Source organism: Rhinoderma darwinii, chromosome 6 (assembly GCF_050947455.1).
Source record: "Rhinoderma darwinii isolate aRhiDar2 chromosome 6, aRhiDar2.hap1, whole genome shotgun sequence".
NCBI lineage: Eukaryota > Metazoa > Chordata > Amphibia > Anura > Rhinodermatidae > Rhinoderma > Rhinoderma darwinii.
In genome coordinates this window covers 25,412,619-25,432,538 of record NC_134692.1, presented here as the reverse complement: position 1 = coordinate 25,432,538, position 19,920 = coordinate 25,412,619, and the positions used below count along the sequence as shown (strand labels likewise).

Below are 19,920 nucleotides of genomic sequence, written 5' to 3'. Positions count from 1 at the left end.
GAGCTGCTTGGTAATGTAAACATTGGTGGTAACAGAAGTTTTTTTTGTTTTTTTTGTATATACAATGCAGAGTTGTTTTTGTAATGCACTTTTTGTATAGTTTATGTTAAACTGCGGTAGATCCGCTTTAAATTGTCAGCTCATTTGTGCAGTTTGATGAAGGCAGATCTGTTGAGTCAGCAGTGTCGTTGCTCAAGTGGCCGTTTGATCAGTTGGGCATGAAATTCAGTGCAAACACTGTTTTATATGTTACTGTGGTTAATCTTTTATTTGGTCAATGTGAACCCTTTTATGAGAAATTACATTCACAGCCAGGGCAGCGCCGCCAGAGAGGAGTCCGGAGTATCCATGAGCTGCCTCTAGTTCTGCCCACTTTCCGCTAGTTCTGCCTACTCTACACTGATTGACAGATGTTTCCCCCTGCACAGTAATGGAGAGACATCTGCTAATCAGTAGAAAGTGGTCGAAACTAGCAGCAGCTCATGAATACGCCAGACTCCTATCTGGCGCGCTGCCCGGTCTGTGAATGTAATTTTATCATAAAAGGGTTCACATTGACCAAATAAAGGAATCGTAACCATATCTAGCGATTCTATTGGACTGTGAATGTGAGTAATCAAAAAAGGGTTCACATTAACACATAAGTGACAGACCGCTGAAATCGGCATGCCTGTCACTACATTACGCTGCTATCGGTGAGGACAGCATAATATAGATGACCGGTTCCCTTTAAGATTGACAAAAGCTTCTTTTAAACTAATATTATTCTATTTCTTATTGTACGATGATTTATCGGCTGGTGATGTAAGGGGAGCTACGGCTGGATTTAACAAAGAGATCTTGGGGGATGTCTGATTTAGAAAGCCCATTTTAAAATACAATATTAGGGATTTCTAAGCTTACAGATGTGTATCTCCCATTTAGGACCCTAATCTATTAGTCAGAAGAGAGAGCTGCTACAATGAGAATCTCACTCTGGAGGAACCGACATGCACATTCATTACACACAGCCCATTGATTTCAGTGGGAACTGTGTAATATTTTATTTCCCCTGTGGTGGCGCTGTAGGAAAATTGAACACTTGCTTAAGAATTTTCACCACAGATTACAACTGATCTCTGGGGGTCTAAGCAGGGTGCAACTTTCTAATTACTTTTTATTTTTACTTTTTGAGATACAGCTGATTTGTATCCTGTATACAGAGCAACTGTGTCTAGCGCTGAGACCTGAATCTGTCATGTCAGCGGGACTCACAGGATCAGTGTCAGCAATACCTGCCGGTCTCTAACACGCAGGATCTAGCTATTATCAATCACATCTAAGTTATGAGCTTCGATGTGATTGGTAACCGCTCGATCCTGCGTGTCCGACACACAGGACCCGCTGACACTGAACGCATCAGCCCCACGGATCTGACTGATTCAGGTCTCAGTGCAAGATACAGCTGCTCTGTATTCAGGATACAAATCGGCTTTATCTCAAAAAGTTAAAATTCATTTTTAATCAAAAGTAATTCCAAAGTTTCACCAAACACACTGATACAAATATTTATTAAAAGGAAAAAAAATTTAAACGTGTACATAGCCTTTAAGGGGTTGTGTGAGATTAGAGAAAAATCTTTCTGTTTTTCCAGAAACAGCGCCACTATTGTCCACGGGCTGTGTGTGGTATTGCAGCACAACTCCATTCACTTGAGAGCAATACCAGATAGAGGCCAAGGGTTGACCAGAGTGTCACTTTCTGGGGAAATAAGAAGACCCTTTTTTTTTTTCTAGTATTCTACATCCCATACAATGTCCTAAAGAAAGGCCCACTGAGCTCGACAATTTGTTGACCTGACAGAAGATGACTTTTGTGGGGACATAATCTTGGACCCCCATTTGACACTCTGTAGTGACTTTGCTCCTTTGTTTTGGTAAACATTGGATATTGGAGCTCATGAGGACCCTCCAGTGTTATCTTCCAGGGTCGGAAAGACTCCCATTGACCCAAAGAATCCCCTGGTTATCACCGATTCTGACACTACAGGGCACATTAGTGGGATCAGTCATAACAGCAGCGTTTACCATGTTCTGTATAACTGGACGATGGATTATTTGAATTATCTCATTGGGACGCCGAGTGTACCCTCAGAAGAAGGAGATCAGAAGATTATTTCACCTATTTTTCCTTTTCATTATGTCATTTTTATTACAGATCCCACCGCCACTCTTCTGACTATAAATGATGAAGAGGAAAATGCATTTGTAAGCAGATATCTGAAAGCTGATCCGTATTTGACCAGCAGAATTTGGCTTGGAGTAAATTCCACCTCGACTGGTAAGAAGTAAAAAAATTTAAAAAAAACAAAAAAAAAACTTTTATAATAAAATCTTTACTGGCATCTCATGTAGTGTACAGCCTTTTTCTTTTCTCCAAGTACACTCTGTAAAGTTTTCCAATGAAAAATCCCTGTGGAAGTTTTGGTAAAAAATTATTGTTTGACTGATTTATGGAATTGATCAAATTCTTCCCTTTTTTTTTTTTTCTTTATAGCGTATTTACTGCCTGAGGGAGAAACCTTTTATGGCCATGTGCCCAGTAGCCATTTTATCTAATAAACCTTTGCCTAGTGTAACATCTCTTGTGTGCCCGACAAGCATCTCATCTTTTTTCTGAGCCGACATATTCCATATTTTCACCCCTCTTGTCAATGACCCGTCTCAACCACCCTATGGAATGCCAGTCTCTTTAAAAAAAAACCTTCAAGATTTTTGAGGCAGATCTTCACCTGCCTTCACTTTCTTGCCGCGGCTTTCGCCCGTGGCCGTTGAGCACCGCGGGCAAAAAAACGCCTTCTCTGCCTCCCATTGATTTTCAATGGGAGGCAAGAGGCAGAACCGCAGCAAGAAAGAGCATGGTGCTTTTTCTTCCTAAAAGCCGCCGCGGAAAAAAACTCCACTTCTCATTGAAGTCAATGGGAGGCGGTTTCAGACGTTTTTTGGCACTGTTTCTGACGCGGTTCTGCATCAATATTAATGTAGAAAAACTCTGAACTGAGCCTAAAAGATGGTACTCCTTTCTATAAAAATGATACATATGGACAGTTGAGCTCATGGGCTGTTATAGCTCCTCTGGGGCGGGGAAGGGTTTAAATGAATCTCTGTAAATTACTGCTAAATAAAGTTAGTATTTAAAATGTGTCTCTCCTCCTTACCTTAGGTCAAAAGTCTGTATGGCTCGATGGCTCCACTATGCAGTATACCAACTGGGGGGCCCCACAGAATGAAAGAACAGGCTCCTGTGTTATATTCTTGCCCCAGACAGGAACGTGGAGTAAAGTACCATGTGCACCAGGTCATGGAAGAGTTGTCTGCAAATCACCCCTGAGTAAGTCCTCTCAAGATGTCAGAAAATTGATCTCTTGGTTTTATTTTTAGAGCCTGGCATTTTTCTTTTACCAGGTTATTCTTTTTAGGAAGCCTTATTCTTTCTATAGAAACCAGAGGGAAGAGGTAAAACCGGTGCCAAAATACTACATGTGTAGTGAATGTGCACTTTTTATCATCATGTCGTTTTTAGGTCTAAAATTCTGCACCGATTTTTAATTTCTTAAAGATAACCTTTCACCTGTCCATACATGTGCAGCATGTAATAGTCAGTGCTAAGCAAACACTGTCTTACTTGAAATTATTTTCCAATCTTCCGCCGTTATTAATATATCGGTGTCGTTACATTTGGCGCCCGATATGTAAATAAGCCCCTGAACGGTCAATGGGGCGTTTCTATCTAACTAAATGGCAAGGCTGCGTGATGTCTTCTCTCTGACATTGTCCAATCCGCTATGGACAGTGTCAGGGCGGCTTGCACTGTGTTCCCTCCCGCCAGAACACACACAGGCTGAAAGAACGCTGCAGAACCACCTGTGTGTGTGTTCTCGCAGGAGGGAACACAGTGCGAAGCCGCCCTGACACTGTCCATAGCTGATTGGACAATGTCAGAGCGAAGACCTCACGCACCCTTGCCATTTAGTTAGATAGAAACGCCCCATTGACCGTTCAGGGGCTTTGTTTAGCCCTGCCTATTACACGCTGCACATGTATGGGCAGGTGAAAGGTTCTCTTTAATATATCTTTATAGTGGTTGGAGCTCTGTTTGAGCTCCAATTCACCGCCATAAACATAAGTTTAAAGAGGCTCTTTCACCACATTATAAATTCCCTATCTTCTACATAATGTGACCGGCGCTGTAATGTAGATTACAGCAGTATTTTTTATTTAGAAAAACGATCATTTTTGACTGAGTTATGACCTATTTTAGCTTTATGCTAATGAGTTTCTTAATAGACAACTGGGCGTGTCTTACTTTTTGACCATTAAGAAACTCATTAGCATAAAGCTAAAATAGGTCATAACTCAGTCAAAAATGATAGTTTTTCTAAATAAAAAAACACTGCTGTCATCTACATTACAGCGCCGATCACATCATGTACAATATAGGCCACTTATAATGTGGTGACAGAGCCTCTTTAAAACCTAACATTCTAGCTACCTACAGCCGCCACTAGGAGGAGCTCAATACAAACTGCCTCATTGTTGAGTTCACTGTATAGCAGTGTCCCTCTAGTGGTGGCTGCAGGTAGTGTTTAAATGTGGATATTTATTTTACAGGTTTTTAAGCATTGGGAGAATCTGAGATTAGAAGTGGCTGAGCTGCAATGCCAGACACCTCCCTTGAAGAAGAGTGGCGCTGTTTCGGGGGGGGTATCACTTTTTCTAAAATGATGATAAACCCTTTTAAAGAGATTATGTAGTTTAAAACAACTCTTCAAAAATGCCATATTGGGGCTTTTTGAGAGAATAGATGGTTGTATCTCCAGATTGGTTCCCCCCCTCTATTCGCAAAAGCCAAGGGATTGTTTAACTTTGCTTATTTTCTTTTTCTTTTTTTTTTTTCATCTCGTCCTAGAATCCAGTGGAATAGGACTTGCGGTTGCGTTTGCAGTATCCGTGATTCTTGTTCTCATCATCGGATTTCTTGTCTATCTCTACAGAAAGAGAAATCTTTTTTCCTCTTCAATTCGGTATCGGCGTGCAGAGGATCAAATGGAGTCTATGATTGATTATTCTTAGGACTGTTTTAAGTATTTTACTTGTATTTTTCTTTTGAACAGATGGAAACTTTGTTTTTGTTTTTACTACTAGATCTCCAACAGATCTATTATTTTTGTTTTTGGACACTGCTATGAAACTGAAAAACCAGTGTGTTGGGACTTTCTGGATATTTGATAAATATTTTAATTGTTTTTCTCCAAGCCAAATCTAGAACTTTATGGTTATTACAATTTAGCTTTTTTTTTTTTTTTTTTTTTTTTTAATATTGGAGGTGTTTTAACTTTTAACAATTATGGTTTAGAATATTTCTAAAACAAAAATTGTATGGTACAATTAATTACAAATGTAAGTTATGTGGAATTATGGAGATATAGTCCTCTCCATATAAAGTAGTTATCCAAGGTATGAAAAATACAGAAAAGTACCTGTATGTGTCTGAATGCTCACAAGGTGATGGTAACATAGCTCAGAAATATTATATTTTTTTTTATTATCTTGCCCAGTTCTGTGAGGAACTGCTGTTTTTGATGCTGTCAGCGCTTTCTGTGGGCAGGATTACCATGTAAAAGACTGCAGATCCTATGATTTCTTTTCTTTAACACAAATTTGCCTCTATGTGCAGCTGTCCGCATTCCCCCTATTACAGGGTGTGTAAGGTAGTGCTGTAATTACTCACTGTTTGTTACTGAGAAACAGCTCTGTGAAACATGATCCCTCCAGTGACTGGGAGGGGGGAAGCAGGGGTGATAAGTGGCATGTGATGTGTGAGTCCCATGCTGCATGGAGTGGGAGAGGGGAGATAACCATGTCTAAGGGATGTCACAAACAGGAGGTAGACACCACGATCATGGTCCGGTGATTGCATGTGAGATTGGCTTACAGAGATATTTCAGCTACAGACAGCACATTAGTGACTAATCTTACTGCATTAAAACCATCTGCACATCATATTTAGACCGGATAACCCCTTTTAGTTTAAAACAACTGACCCTCCGGAACAAAATATCTGCTCCTTCTCTTCTGAGTCTGCGCAGTAATATGTTCGTGCAGCAGTTTGTACTCTAGCGTTGATCTTCCTATCCCTAGTTTATAAGATGGAGCGCTGCAACCATAGTCAGACAGAGAGAAGAAGATGCAAACATGACAGCCCACATGCTCACCAAATTCATTGGTATATAAAATATGGTAAGATTGTAAGGTATTTCTTAGTTTATCCAAAGTGTGGCCTGAGAATACCCTCCTCCTAGGACCATTCATTTCAATCGAGGGTATTGTCAGGCCACAATTTGGAGAAATAAATTCAAAAATACCTCACTATCCGACCATAGTTTATATACCTATTATTGTACCTATGATATATGGTATAATAGCTCATCTTGAAAATGGCATCTTGAATACTAATTGAAAGACAAAACTTGGTTGTCCCCTTTTCCCTTCTAATTGGAGAAAATGCATAATCTTCCTATCTAAAATTGCAGTTGGAAGACAAGTCCTACACCACAAACTGATGCTCTAACAAATGAAATACTCTGCAGATAATTTGATTACATCTATCTCTTAGTAAAATTCCATTAATCTGGCATTTGATAATCCAGCACATGTTTTCAAGAGCACTGCTGTATAATGTAGAATTTTACAAGAAGACAGAGAGAAACAATTATGTAATTCCACTAATATAAGAATATTTTGTGTTAACATTTTATTTTGTGCGGCCTTCTTAAAGGTTTAAAGAGGCTTTGTCACCACATTATAAGTGCCCTATCTCCTACATAAGGAGATGGGCGCTATAATGTAGGTGACCGCAGTGCTTTTATTTAAAAAAAAAAAAGATCTATTTTCACCAGGTTATTAGCGATTTTTAGCTTTATGCTAATGAGTTTCTCAATGGACAACTGGGCGTGTTTTACTATTGACCAAGTGGGCGTTGTGGGGCGAAGTGTATGACGCTGACCAAACAGTGACCAATCAGCATCATGCACTCCTCTCCATTCATTTCCTCAGCGCATAGGGATCCTTTTAGATCACTATGTGCTGTCTTATACGAACACATTAACAATACTGAAGTGTTTAGACAGTGAATAGAAATTCCACGGGATGTCTATTCCCAATCCCTGCTCTTCGTTAATGTTTCTGTGGTAGTTACAGCAGAGCAAGCGTAATCTCGTTGTAACCTGTCATTTACAGCGGGATTACGCTTGCTCTGCTGTAACTACCACAGAAACAGTAACGAAGTGCAGAGATTGGGAATAGACATCCCGTGGAATGTCTATTCACTGTCTAAACACTTCAGTATTGTTAATGTGTTCGTATAAGACAGCACATAGTGATCTAAAAGGATCCCTATGTGCTGAGGAAATGAATGGAGAGGAGTGCATGATGCTGATTGGTCTAAAGTAAAAACACGCCCACTTGGTCAATAGTAAAACACGCCCAGTTGTCCATTGAGAAACTATTAGCGATTTTAGCTTTATGCTAATTAAAGTGGTGAAAATAGATTGATTTTTTTAAAAATAAAAAGCACTCCTGTCACCTACATTATAGCGCCCATCTCCTTATGTAGGAGATAGGGCTCTTATAATGTGGTGACAGAGCCTCTTTAATTACTTTTATTGAATATCTGATACTCTAGGAGCCTATCAGGTCCCATCCATGCCAGATTACAGGAATTGTACTGTGTGTGTGTGTGTGTGTGTGTGTGTGTGTGTGTATGTTATGTATAGCAAATTGTGTGTTTCTAAATATGTAATCTATTTTATTTCTTTTTAATGCTACTGTAACAACAAAAGAAGAAGTTTTATTTTTGTGTAAATCTGAATATTTATTAGTAGCATAGATTAGGAGGAAACCTGCTGTGATTTGGGGATTATGGAGTTTAGCTTTAGGATATTGCTTACAAATTCTTAGTAGCTTTGAACAACTCTGTTATGTTTCAGTAAGACACGTGCAATATTTAAACAGTGCCTATAATTTGAGGATGCCTTGACTTAAACACTTGGCAATTGGCTTTCCGACATTGACCACGCTGTTTGTTGACACACATCATATCCTAGTATGTGGTCTGTGTGTGTGTGTGTATATATATATATCTCAATGTATGGAGACCATACCTTCCGGGTCCCGTCTATATAGATTACACAGTAGTAGCTTAGAGAGTGCTCATTCCAACAAAAGAACAAACTTAAATTAGGCTAACATATACAGTAGATGCAGGGTGTGATGTGTATGTTGAATAATATGGAATATTAAAATGGTTGTATGAGATTAGAAATAAAGTTTATTTTTTTTGATCTCCCTAAAAAAAAAAGTGTCACTCTAGAACATGGCTTGACTGGTATTTCAGCTCCTCCCTATTCACTTAAAAGGGGCTGAGCTGCAATACCAGACAAAGCCTATGGACAAGAGTGGCGCTGTTTCTAGAGTGATGGAGAAAAATAAAAAATATTTTTAATTTCTGTTAATAGTCAATTTTAATCCCTTTAGCTTCTACAAAAGGAGGAGCTCCTGCTGGTGGTCAACTATAGGACCCCCTATGCCTTGAACTTGTAAATGCACAAAAAAATGGAAAGCCATAACTTGCTTACGTGTCCACTATGCATATATTCAGCCTTCAACTTCTTCCTCTAAATCTAATACTTTTTTCTACAAGAGCGATCGATACGTAATGCTAAGGGCTCTTATAAACTTACCAGTATATAAAAGCACATAAAGACACGCCAATAGAACAAATCAGTGAAAAGTTTGGGGGTTTATCTTTTAATAAATACAAAGTTGTGCATATATGTTACTTTGTATAAAATCGTATTTTTATTAATTGGATGTGTTGATTTCCTGTTGTGAAATAATTTGGGACTACTGGAATCTTATAAATGGTAAAAAAGTATACGAGCTATGGGTTAAGGTGAAACCTATTTCCAAATAGATCCATAATTCTGTGATTAATTTCTTCTAGCTTTTTATCAATAGAAGCTGTTTTTTAATATAATTTTTTTTTTAATACAGATTCCCCTCCCCCATGATTAAAATGATCAAATTCTGTTTGCCTGCAGTCACCACTAGGGGGTGCTCAGGAGCTTACACTTATACATTACACTCAATTATTAAACCGTATGCAGTTAGTATAGAATGGGATTCCCTACCTGCGACTTATCCTCTTCGAACAAAACACAACATGCACATTGACAATATGGTAGACCTATCCTACTACTCCAAACCGTGTCAAATGTTACACTGAAATGTTTGTAATTTTGTGTTTTCTTGTTTCTCCATCCAATTTTTGTTTTTTTTTACTGAATGGTTCCCGACCATCCGTCAAAGTTTAATGTGGCTCACAAGGTACAAAAGTTTGGGGACCTCTGCTATACATTGTTGAAATGCCATCATCAACATAGTCTGAGGCTGGTATTGCAACACTTCATTTGCACTGTAGATAATATAGAAAGGTAAAAATAAAAGGGTTTGTTTTTAATTAACCTATTGTCTGCACAAAGGACACAACTTTTGGGGAGGCACCACTGCTGCTTGTATTAATCTATTTTTTTTTTCTTTTAGTAATCCATTGTTTAAAAAAAATAACAAAATTGTCTTGGTATTTTTTTCATGTTAATCGAACTGTGTATTAGTTGTCACCACTAGAGGGAGCTAACTGCATACTGTTTTATTATTGTTTTCAATATATAAAGTGTATGCAGTAAGCTCTTGAGCTCCCCCTAGTGGTGGCTGCAGACAGACAGACAGAATTTATAGTTTAGCGATATATTAAGAAATTAATCCGCACAGAATATTGGACCCATTGAAATAAAATAAAAAATAATAAATTGTGCACTTTATCGCTTATCTCTGATTTCACGGTCAACCTGAATAATGAGATCAGGCTTTTATTTTCAATGGCGAATTAACACAGCAGATTTTTGCAGAAATAGCTGCAACTAAAAAATCTATTCCATACATCTGAATGGGTTTGTTTCTGCAGCATGAAATGGATTTCTGCAATTCGCATTCAGATGAATGGAACAGTTGCAGAAATGCCTGCAACAAATCTGCTGTGTGAATTCACCTTTAGTGTATGTTCACACGGCCTATTTTCAGCAGTTTTTCGGCCCGTAAACGTCCCGAAAAACGCCTGAAAATACGGGGGCTGAACGCCTCCAAATATCTGCCCATTGATTACAATGGGAAAAACTGCGTTCCGTTCCCATCTGCAACATCTGGCTGCACACAAAAAAAGCATCAAATAACGCACTAAAACACCGCAAAACTGTGAATCCAGTCTAACAGGCGGTGGAAGACTATTGCAGTAAAAAAGAAATGAATTGAATTTGAAGTGATTTTATAAGGGAAATGTCCGCTTGTATTTGACTTGTACGTCCGATGTATAAAGAACAGTATATTAAGCCTGTGTCTAGTAAATCCTGTGCCCCCCGCACTAAAAAAAATGCCAAGCCCATGTTTATTAAACATGTTTTTATACCAAAATTTGCAGTATTTTGTTTATTTCAGCACCCACATAACTACGAAGGTATTGTAACCCCAAATATAATAGTACTGGAGGAATGTAAGGTCGCCCATTGTAAACCAGACAGCCAGAATGTTACCTCATTACAATGAGATCCTAGTTACGTTCACACAAGTTTTCAGCGATTTGTGTGGTGCAGCAAAGATGCAAGTGAATAGACTTTTACAAAACATTCAATGCTGCAGAATAAAATCTGTCTGCAATGAACAGCCGGCCTGTTTCCCAATGATTCAGAAAGACACCGCTGTCTAAGGACAGCCATGTCCTTTCAGTGGCGAGATCGGTGTCGTCATTAGAGGGCAGCTCCGTTCTACCCTGCACTGATCATAGATATTCATGCAGGTCTTAAACTATACATGTGAGCGCCCTCTGGTGGATGCTAACGTATCTTTGCTGTCAGAGATCGGACTAATGGGGGGGGGGGGGGCGACTGTGTGGCTGGCTTTGTTATGGGGACAAAGTGTAGCTGGAATGTGCAGCCACCTCGTCTCCTTCTCTCTGCAGTGCCAAATGAAGGAGCTGGAGACACTCATTAGCCTCATAGTTGGGAGTCCCGGAAGTGGAAGCCCCACCTATCAGACATTTATGGCATATGTTGTCACTATGCTATAAATTCGGCCTATAGAAGAGGCCCTCTAGCCAGAAAAGGCTGTACACCCCTGATTTATAAGTATTACATGTACACGTTGTGATGTAGAATATTCTCCATTAACTAGATAGAAAAAAAATCTTAGGCTGAGTTCACACTTGCGTTGTATAATCCGTTACTCTGATCTGTTTTCAGATTAGTGGATGGTATTAAAATAACTGATGAAAACGGATGGTATATTGTCAGTTTTTTATTTTTTTAAAGGATTAGTTTAATGCATCCATCAAAATAAAAACAGACGCATCAGTTTTTATCAATTTATTAAGAATCTGTTTTTTTGGCACCCTTTTTTGTTTAGTTGATATTCTGTTGCTAGGCTCTTAATTTCTTTTTTCCTTGGGGGCCTATAAATGAGTAGTGTACATGAGTATAATAAGTACATTCATCTATTCACACCATTATGACAAAGCTAAAAAAAATAAAATAATTTTCTCCCAAAGCTTCAAAATGGCAATAGAATGTCTGGTGGGGGTCACTTCCTGTTTCTTCCTATCCCCATACCTCCCAACTTCCAAGTGTCACAAAAAGGGACAACCGATGCAGTGCACTTTGCATTTTTTTCTTTTAAGCCATGCCTCTAATCCCACCCAATCCCCGCCCATACACACCATTTCACCCCACACCATATCATGCTCCCATAGTGCCTCCCACACAATATAATGCCGCCTTAGTTGCCCCCATACAGTATAGTGTCCCCTTAGCTGCCCCTAATACCGGTGCCTACGTAGCTGGTGCCCGTGTAGATAGCACCCCTATATAGTGCCCATGTAGATAATGCCACACCCCCTTGAAGATAGCGCCACCGTCCCTATAGATAGCGCCATTGGGACTCCCTTTAAGAGTGGAATCCCCAGCCAGAGCATAGGCCAGGGATTCTGGCCATATATGGATAGTGACGTCAGGGGCTACTCCTGGGGCGGAATCCCCTACCAGAGCATTGGCAACGGGGATTCTGCACCAGAGGAGCCACTGACGTCACTGTCCATATATGGATAAGGGCTTCCCTGGGCATAGCACTGTGCCCAGGGAGTCTTCTGCGAGCGGAGAAGCTCCCTCTGCTCCTCCGCTCTGAACTAATGCTGAGCTGACCGTTCCTTGCTTCAACATTTGGTTTAACTGTATCATCGTCCTGCGGATGCAGATACAATTGACAGCGGGAGATACCCTTGTCTACGCGGGGTAACATTCGGGACTGTACCGCAGAATCCGGGATGGTTGAGAGGTATGCTATCAGAGAGATTTGTTTTCCTGTCCATAGAGTTTTAATTGATTTGCAAAATGATGTCTGCAAATGGGTAGAGCAAAAAAAACAAGGCTTCTTTTAGGGCCTGTTCACATCAGCGTTGCTTTCCGTTGAGGGGGTTCTGTCAGAAGTTTCCGTCGGGGGAACCCCTCAACGGAAAGGCAAACGGAAACCTTCGCTTGATCTCAATGGTGACGGATACGTTGCTAATGGTTTCCGTTTGTCACCGTTCTGACAGGGTTCCGTTGTTTTGACTAAATTAATAGCGCAGTTGACTGCTGTGAACCTGACCTTCGGTTTCAGTTTGGATTCCGTCCATGGGTTCCCCTGACTGAAAGCTCTGACGGAACCCATGAACGGAGTCCCGAAGCAGATGTGAACGAAGCCTTATACAACGGAAGCAAATGGATGCTAACGGATGCAATTAAAAATCCCATTCATTTCAATGGAATTTTGAACGGATCCGTTTTTATCAGTTATTTTAATATAAAAACGGATCGGAGTAACGGATTATACAACGCAAGTGTGAATTTAGCCTTATCCTTCCAAGTTCCAAGCCACATTCACTTTAGTCCTGGAGAACATGCACTTGAGGCTAGTAGGGATTAACCTACAGCGTCATTAATGTATACCAGGTAAGCTACTTCATAGTCCATTCCCCAATTCAGAATAAAATATGAGAACCTCAATTAGGCTCTTAGGGCCTCAACAAATTTATATATACACTACTGTTCAAAAGTTTGGGGTCACCCAGACAATTTTGTGTTTTCCATGAAAACTCACTCTTATATTTATCAAATGAGTTGCAAAGTGACTAGAAAATATAGTCAAGACATTGACAAGGTTAGAAAAAATGATTTTTATATGAAATATAAATTTTCTCCTTCAAACGTTGCTTTCGTCAAAGAATGCTCCATTTGCAGCAATTACAGCATTGCAGACCTTTGGCATTCTAGCTGTTAATTTGCTGAGGTAATCGGGAGAAATTTCACCCCATGCTTCCAGAAGCCCCTCCCACAAGTTGGATTGGCTTGATGGGCACTTCTTGCGTACCATACGGTCAAGCTGCTCCCACAACAGCTCTATGGGGTTGAGATCTGGTGACTGCGCTGGCCACTCCATTACAGATAGAATACCAGCCGCCTGCTTCTTCCCTAAATAGTTCTTGCATAATTTGGAGGTGTGCTTTGGGTCATTGTCCTGTTGTAGGATGAAATTGGCTCCAATCAAGCGCTGTCCACAGGGTATGGCATGGCGTTGCAAAATGGAGTGATAGCCTTCCTTATTCAAAATCCCTTTTACCATGTACAAATCTCCCACTTTACCAGCACCAAAGCAACCCCAGACCATCACATTACCTCCACCATGCTTGACAGATGGCGTCAGGCACTCTTCCAGCATCTTTTCAGTTGTTCTGCGTCTCACAAATGTTCTTCTGTGTCATCCAAACACCTCAAACTTCGATTTGTCTGTCCATAACACTTTTTACCAATCTTCCTCTGTGCAATGTCTGTATGCTTTTACCCATATTAATCTTTTCCTTTTATTAGCCAGTCTCAGATATAGCTTTTTCTTTGCCACTCTGCCCTGAAGGCCAGCATCCTGGAGTCGCCTCTTCACTGTAGACGTTGACACTGGCGTTTTGCGGGTACTATTTAATGAAGCTGCCAGTTGAGGACCTGTGAGGCGTCTATTTCTCAAACTAGATACTAATGTACTTGTCTTGTTGCTCAGTTGTGCAGCGGGGTCTCCCACTTCTCTGTCTACTCTGGTTAGAGCCTGTTTGTGCTGTCCTCTGAAGGGAGTAGTACACACCGTTGTAGGAAATCTTCAGTTTCTTGGCAATTTCTCGCATGGAATAGCCTTAATTTCTAAGAACAAGAATAGACTGTCGTGTTTCACATGAAAGCTCTCTTTTTCTAGCCATTTTGAGAGTTTAATTGAACCCACAAATGTAATGCTCCAGATTCTCAACTAGCTCAAAGGAAGGTCCGTTTTATTTCTCCTCTAAACAGCAAAACTGTTTACAGCGGTGCTAACAAAATTGTACAAGGTTTTTTATGTGTTTTCTAATCATCCATTAGCCTTCTAACACAGTTAGCAAACACAATGTACCATTAGAACACTGGAGTGATGGTTGCTGGAAATGGGCCTCTATACACCTATGTAGATATTGCATTAAAAACCAGACGTTTGCAGCTAGAATAGTCATTTAGCACATTAACAATGTATAGAGTGTATTTCTGATTAATTTAATGTTATCGTCATAGAAATTTCCTTATTTTTGAAAGAAAAGCATTTTTTTTTCAGTGTGACCCTAAACTTTTGAACGGTAGTGTATTTCACTGATCAGGGCTGGAAAGTAAAACTTGAACATACATATGACCAGAGAGCTTTGAATGGTGCCAGTTTTGAAATGAGGTATACGCATCCCACTACCGCGATACCACACACTGTCTGTTTTCTTTTGACTGTGTCCCCTAAGGAAGTCACGTTAATGGGGGTGAAAACACGTTGGAAAGAAATGTTTATTTTTGACAAATCACTTGGTTGCAGTTTAACCCCTTAGTGACCACTAATACGCCTTTTTACGTGATTCACTAATGGGCTTTAGGCTAGGCTGACGCCTTTTCACGTCAGCCTAGTCTAAGTCCTGCACGGGTCTCCCGTGCAGGCAGGAGCCGGGGCTCTGCTGTCTGATGACAGCTGAGCTCCTGCTCCAACGCCCGCGATCGAAGTTTACTTCGATCGCGGCCGTTTAACCCGTTAAATGCCGCCGTCAATAGCGACCGCGGCATTTAACTTTGTTTACAGAGGGAGTGCGCTCCCTCTGTCACCCATCGGCGGCCCGCGAATGCAATCGCGGGTCTCCGATGGGGTGTCATGGCAGCCGGGGGACTGATAAAAGCCCCCAGGTCTGTCCTGGACATATGCCTGTTAGGACGCGCCGGAGGCACGTCCTAACAGATTGCCTGTCAGATTTACACTGACAGGCAATAATGCTCTGGTATACGAAGTATACCAGAGCATTATAGCAGCGATCGGAACATCGCACAGTAAAGTCCCCTAGTGGGACTAATAAAATCAGTCATCAAAGTGAAATAAAGATTATTAATAAAAAGTACAGTAAAAAAATAAATAAAACCATTTTTTTCCATAAAAAGTGGTTTTATTTAGTAAAAGTGTAAAAAAAAAAAAAAGTACACATATGTGGTATCGCCGCGACCGTAATGACTCCATTAATAAAGTTAATATGTAATTTAAACCGCAAAGTGAACACCGTAAAAAAAGAACGCAAAAAACCATGGCGAAATTGCAATTTTTTTCCATTGCCCCCCAAAAAAGTCATAATAAAAATGAATAAATAAGTCCCATGTACCCCAAAACAGTACCATTCAAAACTACGTCTTGTCCCGCAGAAAACAAGCCCAAAAAATCACTACATTGATGGAAAAATAAAAAAATTACGGCTCTTGGAAAGCGACGATGCAAAAACAAATAATTTTAGTTCAAAAGTGTTTTTATTGTGCAAAAGTCGTAAAACATAAAAAAACCTGTACATATGTGGTATCGCCGTAATCGTACCGACCCATAGAATAAGGGTAACATGTTATTTACGTCGCATAGTGAACGGCGTCAATTTAAAAACGCATAGAACAATGGCTGAATTTCAGGTTTTTTTTATAATCCCCCCCCCCAAAAAGGTTAATAAAAGTTAATATAAAAATGATATGTACCCAAAAATGGTGCTATTAAAAAGCACAACTAATCCCGCAAAAAACAAGTCCTCATACAGCTATGTAGACGAAAAAATAAAAACGTTATAGCTCTTTGAATGCGACTATAGAAAAACGAATAAAATAGCTTGGTCATTAAGGCCTAAAATGGGCTGGTCACTAAGGGGTTAATGTTGATGGTGGTGGTTGTTAGGGTGTTTCTGGGCCCAGAGAGGGATGTTTTTGTGGGTTCGCCGCTTTCGGGTCAGGTGCTCCGCTTAGGAAAAATAATTAAAAGGGGAAATCTAGGGAGAGACCCCTGACACCTCTGTGCCTTCTCTTACTGCCTTCAGAATGATAAAGAAAGGAAAATCGAGAAGAAAATTCTAATTTTGACTGTCTGCAACCTGATGAAGTGTTAAAAAAAACTGGAAACGTATGAGCAAACGTCAAAGGGTAGGAGATCCCTAAACTAGTCATTTCCGCCTGTGCTGGTTTTTCCTTAGCGGTTTAAATTGGGTGGCGCTTTTTAAGATGATTTTTAATTTTAGAAGAAAAAATATAAATCATAACTTTAAAAAAAAAAAATATGGAACATACATAAAGAACCTTATCGATGAAATAGAAGTTATGTCATAGCCATCTGTACTTCATGGGCATGTCATCTGTCCAGCCAAATACACTCCTCAACATTGAAATTGCAACACCAAGAAGGAGCTGTAAGGTTATGCAAATCGGGGAAATAGCAGTTGGCACTAAAATCTGCAAATGATCACATTTTTAAGCACCTAGCTCGAATCTGTGGCATGTGGGGGGGGGGGGGGGGGGGGGGGGTTGTGTGCATAAAAGCCAGATTGAAGTCGACGTTTTTCAGCCACATGAAACCTCAAATTGGATCAAGTGGTGTGGGATGATTGTGCGATTCCTCTTGTTCGTCGACATGACAGTTATTGCCACTTGTCGCAAACTGAGAAGGACAGAATCTTTGAAGGGAGAGCCCTTGGTTTATCAGTCCGGCAGATCGCTACGCACCTAGGCCGAGATGTCAGTGCTGTTCAACAACAAACGGGAATGACCGCAAGAGGTGCGCGGAAGCGAACCTCTGCACAAACGGATCGTCTGATTGGAAGCCTGGTGCGTAGTGATCCATTCTGTACTGCGAGTGAAATTGGACGTCACATCCCAAGCCTAGGGTGGCAACAAGTGACGACAGAAACCATCAGTAGACGTTAACACAACGTTGGGCTACGAGCCAGGCGTCCAACTGTAGGCCTGTAGGACTGTGTTTCATTGACCACATGCCACTGGTCTCAAAGGCTTTTGTGGTGCACAGCAAGACTGGAATGGAGGTCTATCCTCTTCAGCGATGAGTCACGCTTTTGTGGTGCAGTTTTTTCGGCCAGAATGTCCCACAAGGAAAACAGAAGAGAAAAGAAAATAACCCGCCCTTTGACGTCCTGCAGCCCAGCCTCCTGGGATGATGTTTCATCCCATGTGACCGCTGCAGTCTCTGATTGGCTGCAGAGGTCACATGGACTGAAACGTCATCCCAGGAGGCCGGCTTGGACGACGAACCACAGAATTCCGGGTAAGTAAGGTTTATTTTTTTTTCCCTGAGTTGTGATTTTTATGGTGGAATCGCAGCTTTTCTGCCACAAAAATCACAACATCTGCTTTTTCTTGCAGGTTTTATCTCCCCGTTGAAGTCATTTTGGAAAACCCGCAACAAAAAGGCATTGATTACGCAAATACAATCCACATGCTGCGGATTAAAATACTGCACCGCAGGTCAATTTCGTAGCCTTTTTTTCTGCTCATTATTTACCAGGCGTGTAAATGAGATTTGTTCAAATCTAATCCACTCTACTGCTACCGTATTATGCTGCAGATTTTCCGCAACAAAATAAGTGGCAGAAAAGCCACAGAACTTACACTACGTGTGAACTGACCCAAAAAAAAATGTTAAGGAATTTGCACCAAGGAATGGCATTTTGGCAAAATTATCAGTTTGACTAGATTAACCCGACCCTTTACAGAGACGGCTAATGATTTCCACACCTAGATATAATGTCCAGACCAGACCGCGGTGCTTTAGAAAGAGGCATAAACATCAATTTATCACAGTTATGTGGGAGGGAAGATTTGGGCAAGAACAGAACCGTAAAATCAGTGTTAAGCACGTTAGGGCTTTTTATTTTATTTATTTTTTGCTTCGATACCTGTTTATATCGGTCACCTTGATGTAATTGGATGGAACTGACAAAACTAGGGACGATAAGAGTGAACCCTGCCGAGTGCACATCTATATAGCGATTGGGGGACTAAGTATTTCTAAATTATTATGTTTTTGTTTTTACATGTATTTTATTACTTTCAGTCTTTTATTTAGCCAAATTCCACTTTAAGGGCATGACCACACGTGGCGGATTTCCTCCGCAACTGTCCGCATCAATGCCGCACAGAATCTGCGTTGCAGATTCTGCTGCGGATCTGCCCAAAATGTGCAGTAAATTGATGCGGACTAGCTGCTGCGGACTGCGGGAAAAGTACTTCCCTTCTCCCTATCAGTGCAGGATAGAGAGAAGGGACAGCACTTTCCCTAGTGAAAGTAAACGAATTTCATACTTACCGGCCGTTGTCTTGGTGACGCGTCCCTCTTTCGGCATCCAGCCCGACCTCCCTGGATGACGCGCCAGTCCATGTGACCGCTGCAGCCTGTGCTTGGCCTGTGATTGGCTGCAGCCGTCACTTAGACTGAAACGTCATCCTGGGAGGCCGGACTGGAGACAGAAGCAGGGAGTTCTCGGTAAGTATGAACTTCTATTTTTTTACAGGTTGCTGTATATTGGGATCGGTAGTCACTGTCCCGGGTGCAGAAACAGTTAGGGTATGTTCACACGCTGAGAGGCAGTTACGTGTGAAAAGACAGACTGTTAACAGCTGCCTCGTTTCACACGTAAATGCTCCTCCTCGTAATTTGCGAGCCGTCTGAGACGCTCGTAAACCTTGAGCCATGCTTCATTGATTTCAATGAAGAACGGCTCAAATTACGTGGCAAAGAAGTGCCCTGCACTTCTTTGCCGAGGCAGTAAATTTACGAGTCGTCGTTTGACAGCTGTCAAACGACGACGCGTAAATTACAGGTCGTCTGCACAGTACGTCGGCAAACCCATTCAAATGAATGGGCAGATGTTTGCCGACGTATTGCAGCCCTATTTTCAGACGTAAAACGAGGCATAATACGCCTCGTATACGTCTGAAATTTGGCCGTGTGAACATACCCTTACTGCCGATCGCTTAACTCTTTCAGCACCCTGGACAGTGACTATTTACAGACGTCTCCTAGCAACGCTCCAGTCATTACGGGAGCCCCATTGACTTCCTCAGTCTGGCTGTAGACCTAGAAATACATAGGTCCAGCCAGAATGAAGAAATGTCAAGTTAAAAAAGCAAGACGCATCCGCAGCACACACAACATGTGCATGACAGCTGCGGACTTCATTGCGGAAATTAGAATCTCCATTGAAGTCAATGGAGAAATTCCGCCATGAGTCCTCCACTGCTCCGCAACAGACAGAGCATGCTGCGGACACCAAATTCCGCTCCGCAGCCTATGCTCCGCAGCGGAATTTTACGCATCGTCTAAACGAACACTGCTAAATTTAAAGTGGAAGTCAATGGAGAAACGGCTCCGCTGCGGATTAACG

General features: G+C 41.0%; 1 protein-coding gene across 2 annotated transcripts in view; it reads left to right on the top strand.

Moving 5' to 3' along the window:
- LY75 (lymphocyte antigen 75) overlaps positions 1 to 5,358 on the top strand; it is a 79,394-nt gene extending 74,036 nt beyond the window's left edge. For both annotated transcript variants that reach the window (XM_075829347.1, XM_075829346.1), the window contains 3 exons: positions 2,197 to 2,319; positions 3,202 to 3,369; positions 4,948 to 5,358. In XM_075829347.1, coding sequence (XP_075685462.1) covers positions 2,197 to 2,319; positions 3,202 to 3,369; positions 4,948 to 5,111 — 455 coding nt within the window. In that variant the 3' untranslated portion in view covers positions 5,112 to 5,358. The remainder of the gene's footprint in view (positions 1 to 2,196; positions 2,320 to 3,201; positions 3,370 to 4,947) is intronic.
- The last annotated feature ends 14,562 nt before the right edge of the window (positions 5,359 to 19,920 follow it).